Below are 12,639 nucleotides of genomic sequence, written 5' to 3' on the forward strand. Positions count from 1 at the left end.
CCCAGTAGACAGCTCCAAAAAATATACTAAAAGCTTTTATAAAAGCCTGTGTATGCCCACCATATGAAAAATTATTTCACTATTTATCAAGTCAGAATGAATCTCCCTTTTTATCTTTTCAGGACGAAACAAAAACACCCACATGAACTTAAAAGATATGTATCTGAAATTTTAGTTTTGCTTGTGACAGATACAAGTCCTTGATAAATCACAGAATGTAGCATTAAAGCAAACAGCATTCCTTTATTGTTAAACAACTGCATCCTCTTATTCCATGTGTTGAATTCACTGGAAATAAATGATAGTTTCAGAGAGTCAAGTCTATATGGTTATAGACCATCCTTGGAAGAAAGCCTTGAATGCAGGTATCAACCTGAAGATGGAGGACCCCATCCTCTCTGGAGAAGAGCAGACAACCTCTCTTCTCAGTGAAAGTGATATGTGTGCTCTGTCAGAGGCAACCAATTCACTTAGCTTTACATAACAGCTGTAATACAGCCAAAGCTTACATTTTAGGGATGTTCTCATACCCTGAGTCCCTTGGATACGAAGGTGTCCAAGTACATGTAGTAAGCAGTTGGTTTAACCTGGGCAGACTTTAGCAAGTAATCATTTCATTTTCCTCCCTTTTCATTCCCCAACTACCAGACTTCATGGCCCATATCATCCTTTTCCTGGATCCATTAAAAGATATTTCAGATCCAAGGAGCATCAATTTAGAGTTCTAAAGGACCTCAGGAGTTCTGTGGTTCAAACTCTTCATTTTAAAGATGAGGAAACTGAGGCTCAGGAAGGAAGAAGTGATTTCCCAAGTATATTGGGATCCTCCTAAGCAGAGGAAGGAATTGAACCCAATCAGTTTCAAAAATCTAGATCCTAAAGAGGTGTTTGAGGCTATCTCACCCAATCCCTTTATTTTATGAGAGGTCATGAGATAGCCATGGATAAAGCACTGGACCTAGAGCCAGGAAGACCTGAGTTCAAATCTGATCTTCCTAGCTATGTGATCATGGGCAAATCACTTTACTTTCTTTCTGCCTCAATTTCCCCATTTGTATAAATGAGGATAATGATAGTACCTACTGCCTAAAGTGATTATGAGAATACAGTGAGAGAAATGTGTAAAGGGCTTGTAAATGATTAAGTCCTTTTGTCATCATCTTTATTGGCATAGAAACTAAAATTCAGAGAAGCCAAATTATATTCCCTAAAGTCACTTAGATTTGTAAGTAGCAAAGCCAAGATTTGAATACAGGTATACCTCCATTCAACAATTTAGTTCAACAAATACTTATCCTCTGTAGCATGTATTGTTTATTCTGAAAGTATAACTAATTAAGCATTGTCTAGCATTGGTGCTTTGCCTCATCTTTGTATATCTATTCTCACCTACTTGACTATAAGGTCCTAGAAGGCAGTCGTCTATTTTTAAATTTGTGTGGTATTCTTTCTTTGATATGTATCGCAGTATTGACTAAACACATAGTAGGCATTTTGAACATACCAAATTATTAGAGGCATTGTCTGTTCTAACTAAAGAGAGAAAATTAAAGATGGTACAGACAAATCAGACATTTTTTAAAGTCACTTTCTTAAGATCTTTTTTGTTGTTGTTATTGTTATTGTTGGGGAATTAAGAGTACAGAGTTAAGATTTGTAACTTCATGTGTTTTGGAAGCTACTAATTACAAAATGTCCTAAAGACAGATAGTCTGGGGGTGGCTAGGTGGCACGGGGAGGCTAGGTGGCATGGGGCAGCTAGGTGGCACAGTGAATAGAGCAACAGTCTTGGATTCAGGAGTACCTGGGTTCAAATCCGACCTCAGGCACTTAATAATTACCTAGCCATGTGGCCTTGGGCAAGTCACTTAACCCCATTGCCTTGAAAAAACTAAAAAAAAAAGTATGTTCTCCAATTTTCAAAGTAGACTTTGTCTGTACAGTTATGTGGCTTATCCAAATTCACCTAGCCAATATATGTTCCAGTTGGGGTTTACCTGACTTCTAGGTTGGCTTTCTAAGCTTCGCAATAGCATTTAATAATAAAGTTCATGGAAGTTTAAAGTCATCAGGTTCCAATTTAGGCTGGATGGTTTGCTGATGAAGACCATATAGAAACACAAAATACTTTTGTTCTAGTATATTTTGTTCATTTTAGGCAGTTAGGTGGATAAAAAATTGGACTGGATCTCAGAAAGTCCCAAGTTCAAATCCTGTTTCACTTACTATGTGATCCAGGGCAAGTCATTTACCCTGTCTGTCTTAGTTTTCTCCTCTGTAAAATGGGTATCGCCCTTACTTCATGAGATTATTATGAGGTTTAAATAAACTAACACATATAAAAAAACTTTGTAAGACTTACAGTGCTATATAAATGCTAACTAATATTTTTAAATCGTGTATGGATTGTATTGGATTCATAGTGCCACATCACTAAGCTGGTGAGGATATTTTTCTGCTTCAGTCACCTAGACTGATTATCTACTGCCTAAAGTGATAATTTTAACAAGAAATCCATTCTACTGACCAGCAGTTGAAAACGAGATGATAAAATACAAAAAAAAAAAAAACAAATTCCAAATCTTTCCCACGTGTTATATTTCCTTGGAATAAACATTTTCTATAGACAATTATTGGAATAAAATTTTTTGGTGTTTTTTTTAAAGCAGATTCATTTCTTGAACTCTATTCAGTTCCCTCTCTACCCCTCAAACCTATAATGATGAATATTGGCATTTTGTTACTTGTGTATGTTCTGATCTATGACAGGGTGAACGTGGAGAAGCTGGGTCACCTGGGAGAGGTGAGCGAGGTGAACCCGGAGCTCCTGGACCAAAGGTCAGTTGTCTTTGCCCTGTGAAATGTTTCTCATTGGTCTGTAGATATCTACCACTTGCTTCAGACCAGGAATCCAAAATAAAGCTCAATAGGTGTTGAAGGGAACCACTCAAATTCCCAAATAGTTTCTGAAATGTGTGCTTACTGGGTCTTTTCCAAATGGGATTGATTCTTTAATTTCACTTTTCTAATTTGAGCTATTCTATTTACATTCTTATCTTCATTAACCAAGTTCAGTGGGATGGGGACAAAGAGTAGGGAGATGTGTAGCAAAATCTTCACCTGGATATGTTTAAAACTTTTGGGGAAAATACAAAGTCTCTGCTTATTTGTAGTTTGTGAAGGTGAGTAACACCTTGATAATATTAGAGTAAAAAAATTCATTTGACTGTTTGATCTTTATCCTGCTAAACTTTCCTGGCAGCTAATATGGTAACACTTTATTTTAATTGCCCATCCTACTGAAGCAGGAAATAATTTACTCTTTGAAGAAGAGAAAATTTTAGCAACCACTATTAAAACTAATGAGAATTATTCATGTAAATCTTCACCCTTTTTGATGAGAGAATAGCCCTCTGAATCATCATGGAATGGCTGGGTTGGTGGGAAGAGATGAGACCCAGCAAGCATTATAGTTTCCTTATATTTGTGATTATATACTCAATTGGATAGATAACTATCCCTAACGTTGGGGCAGCTATCATTAAAGGCTGTTCACCATTCTGCAGTAATTTAAATAACAACTAATTCTTTTCTCTGTTCTTAACTTCACTTACCATTTTCTCTTTTTCACCATCATACCCTCCTTATAACAGGGGAAACAAGGTGAATCAGGAGCTAGAGGCCCCAAAGGGTCAAAGGTCAGTAATAATGCCTCATGTTTTCAACCAATGCTATACTTATTCTCTCTCTCTCTCTCTCTCTCTCTCTCTCTCTCTCTCTCTCTCTCTCTCTCTCTCTCTCTCTCTCGCTCTCTCTCTCTCCCTTCAAATAAAAGTTTTAGAATTTTGTTTTTTCAAAAAGTCTTATTTTCACACTCATTCTTTCACACATTGCCATTACAATTAATGTTTCCCCATTGTGCCATCTTAACATAACTGGGCTTTGTTTCATTTTATTTGTTTTTTTTTTTCAGAGTGGTTCTGCTTTTCCTTCTAGTTAGGTTCTTTCTAGCCTTTTTTTGACTGAAGTTAAATTTCCATTTTTTTAATGAAATCAAATTGAATTCATTAAACAAAGAAAAATGGTAGGTGCTTTTTCCCTGGGTGAATCATGTATTCATGCACTTCACACATCTTGTTAAATTCTCTTAAAAGTTACTTAAAATACCTTAAATTTCAGTAAGGTGATTGCCAATTTCTTCAGTGAATATTTTGGCAGTTAAAATGTTTCCCCTACAACACAAGCACTACCTTTTGTAACAGATAGATAGATAGATAGATAGATAGATAGATAGATAGATAGATAGATAGATAGATGGATTAAATTCCATGGAGAGACCATTTGATATTGATTGTAACTTGCCATTCATCAAGTTTGTTTACTTACAAAACTGCAAGGGGGAGACAGGATGGGGAGGGGAACAGAAGGCAGAAGGTGGTAGCTCTCCAAAATTCAGTCACTGTGGTCCTTGCTATTAAATATCATGATGTTACAAAGGATCCTGAAGGCCAGGACCTCTCAGTTTCAGGTAGATGAATGACAGTAATACAAATGAAGTCTTTAAAGAAGAAATAATAGACTTATTTTACAAAAGTTTCTGTGAGAAGTTTCTGACTTGCTACACTGAATGAAAAAATATTTATAGATTGCTATAACGTAAATAGAAAAGTATGTATATATGTATAATTATTCTTTATATATTTAAATGATTTATAATCCCAGTAAAGTTCATTTCTTTTACAATGTGAGATGTTCTCTTTTTCATGACTAAATTGTGTATGTCAATTATAAAATATTCCAAGTTTCAATTGCTAACCATTCTTTTCCAAAGAGTGAGAAATTTATTTTTTGCTTTTTTTTCCTTGGACAATAGGGTGATCATGGAGACAAAGGTGACTCTGGAGCTCTGGGACCAAGGGTGAGTGTGCCTGACACTTTAAACTGCTATCTTTTGCCTATATAGGAGGAAGAATTTGAAATATCTACTTGGAATGTTGTGAGATATCTATCTTTATATCTAATATGTATATTTGTGTGTACATTTACATACATAAATATAATGGTAGCACCCCATATATACACATGTGTGTTTGTGAGTTTATATACCTATGTATATTCATAGCAAGGGGTAGCATTCATTGTAACTATTGCTGTCACCACTATTGGCCTATCCTACAACTCCTTTCTCTTTTTTTGATACTAAAGAGAGTAAAGAAGTGTGAGTAGTAATAAATCTAACTTCAAGAAAGGGAGATCTTAAAATTCTCCATCTATTTTTCAGTCTGTTCAGTCTCCACCAATACCCTATGACCATCTGTCAATAATGTCCATTAGGCTGTTACTACAGGAATGAAAATAGACACTAGCCCTTGAAGCTTAGATTTATATGAAATTGGAATTGGAAGAGGTTTAATGAGGTTTAAAGACTGTCAGTCTTAAAACTAGTAGATAAAAGTGAAAAGAGAAGCAGCTTGGTTGAATAAATTTGCACTCAATATTGAAATCAGGAAAACCTGGGTTCAACTCTGCCTTCATACTTTACAAGTTGTGTGACCCTGGGCAAGTTACCTAACCTTTCTGGGCCTTGATTTCTTCATCTGTGCAATAAAAAAGTTGAACTTTGAGATTTCTAAGCTTCATTTCAGCTTGAAGTCTACGAGTCTATGAAAAGGATTTAATAAACACCATTCTCCTTTCTATTCCCTTTTTGTGATTTGTACATCATAGGCAAATTAAATATTTGTGTGATTTAATTAAATAGTATCATTTGCTTTTAAATGGAGCCTTATACCTGTGGGCAATTCAAAAGTTCTTTGCTCTAGGGGTGGCTAGGTGGCGCAGTGGATAGAGCACTGGCCCTGGAGTCAGGAGTACCTGAATTCAAATCTGGACTCAGACACTTAATAATTCAAGCCACTTAAGCCCATTTGCCTTGCAAAAACCTAAAATAAAAAAAAATTCTTTGCTCTAGAAAGAGGCTTTGTCCTCCTCCCATCAAGAGGTTAGAAGCAGGTTGTAAGGTAAAGATGAAGGAAAAAAGGAATGGCTTGGGTAGAGAAAAATCTAGTGCAAATGTTGTCATCTTGTTTTAATTTTTATTCTAATAACTATTAGAAACTCATTGAAAGTTAAATTTCTCTTATCTTACCTTTGTGAAAGTTCATGTTTTCTGCATGCACCTAAAGGAAAGTAGAAGTTACCTAACTGCATGAAAAAATAAAATATATCTATAAATGTTTCTCTTGAAAGGATAGTTATAAAGATATGGGTTTGGGAGCTGATTTGGGGTGGGGGAACACTCAGAAATGGTGAAGGAGGCCTCCTTCTAATTGTACAAGAATGTTGTTGATATATACTTTTCATGAGCAAATTCTTGATGAATTCACAGGGTCCTCCTGGGCAAAAGGGAGATCCAGGAGCAACAGAAATCATAGACTACAATGGCAATATTCATGAAGCCTTGCAGGTAGGTGAACATTTTCCTCTACAAAAAAGAGAAGAATATTTTGATTCAAATTCTTTTAATTTCTTGGCATTTATAAATATTAATTTCTATAGTCAGTCTCAGAGGGAAAGAATCCTTTTCCATTTCCTAAAGCAAATCACTTGATTCTGTCCCTTAGACCTTGCCCCCATGATCTTCACTTACTTCCTCATCATAGCCTCCTTCTCTTTCACCTTTAAATATGCTTAGATCTCTTCATTTTTTAACTGCTTCCTCTTTTAGCTATTGGTCAATCTTTGTCCATTCTTGCTCTGCCAAAAACTTCAAAAATATGGGCTCCATTCACTGTATTTCCTGCACAACCACCACTCTCTACTTAACTCTCTCCTTTATCTATCTTTCATCAATTCCACAGCACTGAAATAGTTATCATGGTCTACTGATGAGTCCCTTCTTGCCTAAGCCATCGAATTTTCTATTTACCTTCCTTGAACTTTCTATGGCATTTCATGATGAGCATCCATTCTTTGACAGCCTTTCTCCCTTCGCTTCTATGTCACTTTCCTTTCTTGATTCTTCTCCAGTTTCTCAAATTAATGCTTCGTCTGCTTTGTCAGTTGCTCTGCATCCTCCTACCCACTAATTCTCTGTTTTGAATCTCTATTCTTCCTTCTTTCCATAGATAGATAGATAGATAGATAGATATAGATATGGATGTATGCAGTTGTTTGCAACTGTAGGCATATACTTCATATATATTATTATACCATTATCCTTTCTATAATATGTAATTATATTTCCTATACATATATGTATATATTTGACCTAAATATATATACATTTGTATTTATATATTCATATACGTACCCTACCTGTGATTTCATCAATAGAGTTCCCTATGAGAAAATTCTTTTATAACTACCCACTCTAAAATCTAGAATGTACTCACTCTAAAATCTATTGTCTTTTTAAAAAGTAAAAAGATTTGCTCAGGGACATGCAATCAGAGACAAAACTAGAACCCCAGTCTTGTTAACAATAAGACCAACCTTCTAGCTTTTTATTTTTGTTTTTGTTTTTTGCTATCTCTCTTATATTTAGCTAAAGAGGCAAACAGATAAAATATTCATAGAGAGAAAGAGTTGGGGAGGGCCAAAGAGGAAAAATATATAGGATAGGAACTGGACATGGGGTTTCATTGGGAGGGAAAATCCCTCTACCAATGCAGATCAGCATCGCTGATACTTAGTCTCAACACTTGGAGGTTAAGTGATTTTTATCTAGAGTTAAAGAGCAAATAGGTATCAAAGGTGGAACTTGAACTCAGATCTTCCTGACTCTGAGACTGGCTGTCTTTCCACTTTGTCACAGTGCCTCATAAAGAGAATGTGTGTGTATACACATTTATAGATATATTCTATATCATATATTAGATTAGGCACTTACATAGATACGCACACACACACACATGATTGCTAGCATACCATAGGACAAAATTAAAAAGTAAGACCCAGACCTCAGTGAGCTTCTCCATGTTTGTGACTTCAATTATCCCTTTTACAAATCTACATATCTTGGCTCAACACTTGCCTCTACTCCAGTAACATTTTTCCAACTGCCTAGAGAACTTCTTTCACTCAGCTACTCTCACTTCAAATGCAAAACATACAACGAACTCATTACCACCATTCTCCCATCATTAAAAATTCAGATCTCCTTTTCTACCTCATTTCTATTAGAAATATTACCATATTATTCTTTTTAGTCTTATGAAATAAAAATCTTGGACTCATCTTTGATTCTTTTCTATCCTACATCCTTCATTTCTTATTCATCACCAAATCCTTTCATTTTTTTTCCTTCAAAGAGTTTCTTGAAGTCCCTCCCCATTTTCCTGGTTCAAACTGATTATTGCAGTTCTGTTACTTGCAAAAATCAGCTGATCTTCTTGCTTCCAGTCCCTTCTCTATTTCTTTCTGACCAACTAATCTACCTAAAAGAGACTTTGAAAATTGAACTTTCCTACTCAAGAAGTCATAATGTCTCACTACTGCATTGTAGCAAACTTTCCTACTTTGTTTTAAGGCCTTCCCATGATTTTCACTAAATCTTTCCAGAAATACTGATTCGTGTACTGCATTTCTACCTTCTTTTCAACATAGAGCCTTCTTTCAAGTCAGATCACTTGCCTTCCTGTCACCCACTATCTCTGTGTATTCCTTCCTCCTCCCTTTCATTTGCATGAAACCTACCCATCCTGCAAAGCTGAATTCAAGTCCTCTCTTTGAGGGTTTTACTTACTCTAGCCCAAACGGACTTCCACTCTTTCTCAGCCCATGGAGTCACCATCATATAATTGAATACTTAAATTGCTCCCTAACTGTTGAATGTATTGATTGTTAGGTCATCTCAAGTAAATTATGTCTCTCTTCTCCACAGAATAGTTCAAAGTCTGTGTAAGCATTTCAAAATTCTTACTATTTGAAGGAAATGTATAACTTTCACAATGACTTTTTCTGCTTTAAGCTTAATGAATTTTTGTCTTGCCCTATTAATTTATTCCTTTCTACATTAGTTTGTGAGCACATGACTTTGCTAATATTACCTGACAAACTGAGAACACTACCTTGAAGATCTTTATTGCTCAAAAAATCAATTTAACCAATATAATCTGTTCCTTAGTTCAGTCTCATTTTCTTTGCTTTTTTTTAACTTTTTTTAGGTCTTTTTCATAAGGCAAATGAAGTTAAGTGGCTTGCCCAAGGCCACACAGCTAGGTAATTATTAAGTGTCTGAGACTGGATTTGAACCCAGGTATTCCTGACTCCAGGGCCTGTGCTTTATCCACTGCGCCACCTAGCCGCCCCTCTTTGCTTTTTTTTTTTTAAAAACCCAATCTTTTTTTGTTCCATATCTGAAAAATGCAAAGGGAAACAAACACATTTAAGGTTGAGACAATGATGCTTTACTATATCAATTTACATATATACTATCAGCATATACTATCAGTATCAGCAATTTAATTTAGGATTCCAAAGAGCAAGGAGATTAAACATTGAGCATTAGCCTTGTTATTATCAAGCTTTTTGATTTCCATATGTATAGCTATAGTGTGTTTGCAGCATAAAATCACTGTATTATTTATTAATTATTGATTGAGAATTATATCTAATCACTGGAATCAGAACTTAGGAATTAGTATTCTTAACACTAGGGCCTTAAAGATGATTTGACTTCTTAAGAGATCTCCCAGTTCAAACTCTGATCATTTCAGGTCTATTACTGCAAAAATCAGCCATTCTGGGGGTAGCTAGATGGCACAGTGGATAGAGCACTGGCCTTGAGTCAGGAGGACCTGAGTTCAAATCCGAGCTCAGGTACATAATAATCACCTAGCTGTGTGACCTTGGACAAGTCACTTAACTCCATTGCCTTGCAAGACCAATTTTTTTTAAAAATCAGCTGATTTTCTTGCTTTCAGTATCTTCTACTCCACTTCTTTCTGACCAAAAAATCTTGCTAAAATATTCCTAAAAGGAAGCTCCATTTCTTGGGGCTACACCTAGACTCATTAACCTGATCACAAACTTACCAATGGACCAAAATGGATGTTGGCTAATCTGTGTTTTCCCTGTGTGTTTGTGCTGGATTTTGAAAAATCCATTTTGCAACTCAACATAATTATGCCAAATAGAAACCCACCCTGCATAGTACTTTTACCTCTATTATAGACCAATCAAAATCTTAGGTTAGCATCACTGAACCTAACTAAAACATCTACTTTTATGCTTCCCTGGCTACTGAGGGGATTGGGATCTCACGTATTAGCCTCTTTTAGCCTTGCTAATGTATGATCATGCTTGGATTTGTGCCTCAGTTTCTCTTCATCACAGATTTTTATCATGACAGAAGGATAAAATCAAAATTCCAGTCCACCTAAATATTATCTGAGTCCTTACATATAAAATAGATGTTTCTCTTATTTCTCATACTTATTGTAACAAATGTTGAAAATGTTCTGTTATGATTTGTTGCTCTTATTTGTATTCCCATCCAGTTAATTTTTCATATTGTATAAAAGGGACTTATGAGTTTATATATAAGATAAGGGTACCTTAGATGAGATAGGAGCAAGATGCCATTGGATCGGAATATAGTTTTAGTTATGCCAGTAATTAGTTATTTGACTTTGCAGATCATTTAATTCTTCTTAGCTTCAGTTCAGCCAACTGTGAAATGATAGGGTAAATTACTCTTACCTTCCTTCCATAGCTCCAAAACTCATTGATTCTCTTCATAGGGCCTAAACTGGTATTGTGTTTGGTGTATAATAAAGTTCAGTAAGGTGGAAGGGGGAAAGGGGTGGGGCTTACATTGACATAATAGTGCTGATTTGTAAATGGGGGCTTCCAAAATTCAGCACAACAGTTAATGCAGAGTTATTAACTTAGGTTAGTATTAGGACTTATTAAGCTCTCAGCTGTAATCCATTTGAGCACTGTTAGCATAGACAGAATTTCTGAAATTTTGAGTTTACTTTTCTGCTCTAAAAATTAATTGTTAGTTTCCTAAAGATACTACCTCAGTTGGGGCAGCTAGTGGTGCAGTGAATAGAGCCCTGGAGTCAGAAGGACCTGAGTTCAAATGCTGCCTCAGGCACTTAATAATTGCTTGGCTGTGTGACCTTGAGCAAGTCACTTAATTACATTGCCTTGACAAAAAAATACTACCTTAGTAATCTCTATTGAGTTGAGCAAGAATAATTAGTTTGAAAACTGAGGCATCAACATAAGTATAATCAACTTATTTGTTGATTTCTGAGTTGCTGTTATTCAGTTATTCTAGTCATATCCAGATCTTCATGATCATATTGGGGTTTAGTTTTTGATTTTTTGTCAAAGATATTAGAGGAGTTTGCTGTTGTTACCTTCTCCAGCCCATTTTCCATGTGAGGAAATTGAAGGAAATAGGGTTAAAATGACTTTCCCAGGGTCACACTGCTAGGAAGTATCTGAGACCAGGTTTGAACTTAGGAGGATAAGTCTTCCTAACTCCAGATCTGGCACTGTATCCACTGTGCCACCTAGTTGCCTTTGACTTCTGAATCTGTTAACTAATTCACAGACTTTATGACATGTACTTTAGAGTCATTTGATCTCTGACTTCATCAGCATAGGGATCCTTTGTTGAATAGAGGGCCTCTATCAATACAAAAGAGCCTTGTTCTGCAACTTTATAGTCTTAGATAGCTTCCTATAGCTCTGAGAGGTTTAATGATTTTCTAGGGGGCACATAGGAAGCATGTTTCAAAGACTTGATCTTAGATCTTTCTGACTCCAAGGGTGATTTTCTATTCACCATGCTCCACTATCTTACATGTACTTATAATCAGAAAATACCATGCAGAAGAATTCAATCAGATCACTAAAGTGTTACTACAGTATCTCAAAGCAATCTAATCAGTTGTAATCTCTGTGCAGATCTATTTATTATTCATTCCCAGTCTCTCCCCTGACCTCCTGACCCACATCATCAACCAACTACCTGTTGGACATTTTGAACTCAGTGTTCCAAGGCATCTCAAACTCATCATGTCTCCTTTCTTCTGAATTTCCATGTTACTGTCAAGGGAACCAACATCTTCCAGTCATTCAGGTTCAATGCATCAATGACCCTAGCTTCTTTCTCTCATCCCACATATCAGTTATATCTCTTCCTATTTGGCTAGAACATAATGTACTTTGCCTTCCTTTCCACTACTCCATTACTACACATAGTTATGTTTTTCATTTGTAGCTATCATAGGGCTTAACAAGGCCAAATAATTTATTATTGATTGGCCAACTTTACTCTTTATGCATAACTAAGTTGGTTCTCAGCAATCTGGACCATACGTCAAGTCTTTCTATCTTGGTAGGTCCATAATTTTCACTTGTCATAGTCTTTGTCAGAGAAGGCATTCAAGCTGAATGAACCTTGACAGAGTCCTAGTCATCCTAGTCAGTCTGTGAAGCAACAGAAGCACAGGATGAGATAGGGAACAGCAAATACTTGTGATGCTTTTATAATGCTAAGTGTCATGGAATCCCATAATATCTAAAGAAGCAAAATTTGTAACAATGCAAAAAAAATGGAGAGATATGTAAGATAAGTAAAAGTGACTTCAACCCATTTCCAGCAATATCTTACATGCA

The 12,639-nt window shown here is 35.8% G+C and overlaps 1 protein-coding gene across 1 annotated transcript in view; it reads left to right on the forward strand.

The window, feature by feature from the left end:
• Positions 1-12,639, forward strand: part of COL25A1 (collagen type XXV alpha 1 chain) — a 551,557-nt gene that overhangs the window by 485,356 nt on the left and 53,562 nt on the right. The window contains exons 20-23 of the mRNA XM_074228733.1: positions 2,770-2,838; positions 3,654-3,698; positions 4,874-4,918; positions 6,389-6,466. Coding sequence (XP_074084834.1) covers positions 2,770-2,838; positions 3,654-3,698; positions 4,874-4,918; positions 6,389-6,466 — 237 coding nt within the window. The remainder of the gene's footprint in view (positions 1-2,769; positions 2,839-3,653; positions 3,699-4,873; positions 4,919-6,388; positions 6,467-12,639) is intronic.

Source organism: Macrotis lagotis, chromosome 3, assembly GCF_037893015.1.
Source record: "Macrotis lagotis isolate mMagLag1 chromosome 3, bilby.v1.9.chrom.fasta, whole genome shotgun sequence".
Lineage (NCBI taxonomy): Eukaryota > Metazoa > Chordata > Mammalia > Peramelemorphia > Peramelidae > Macrotis > Macrotis lagotis.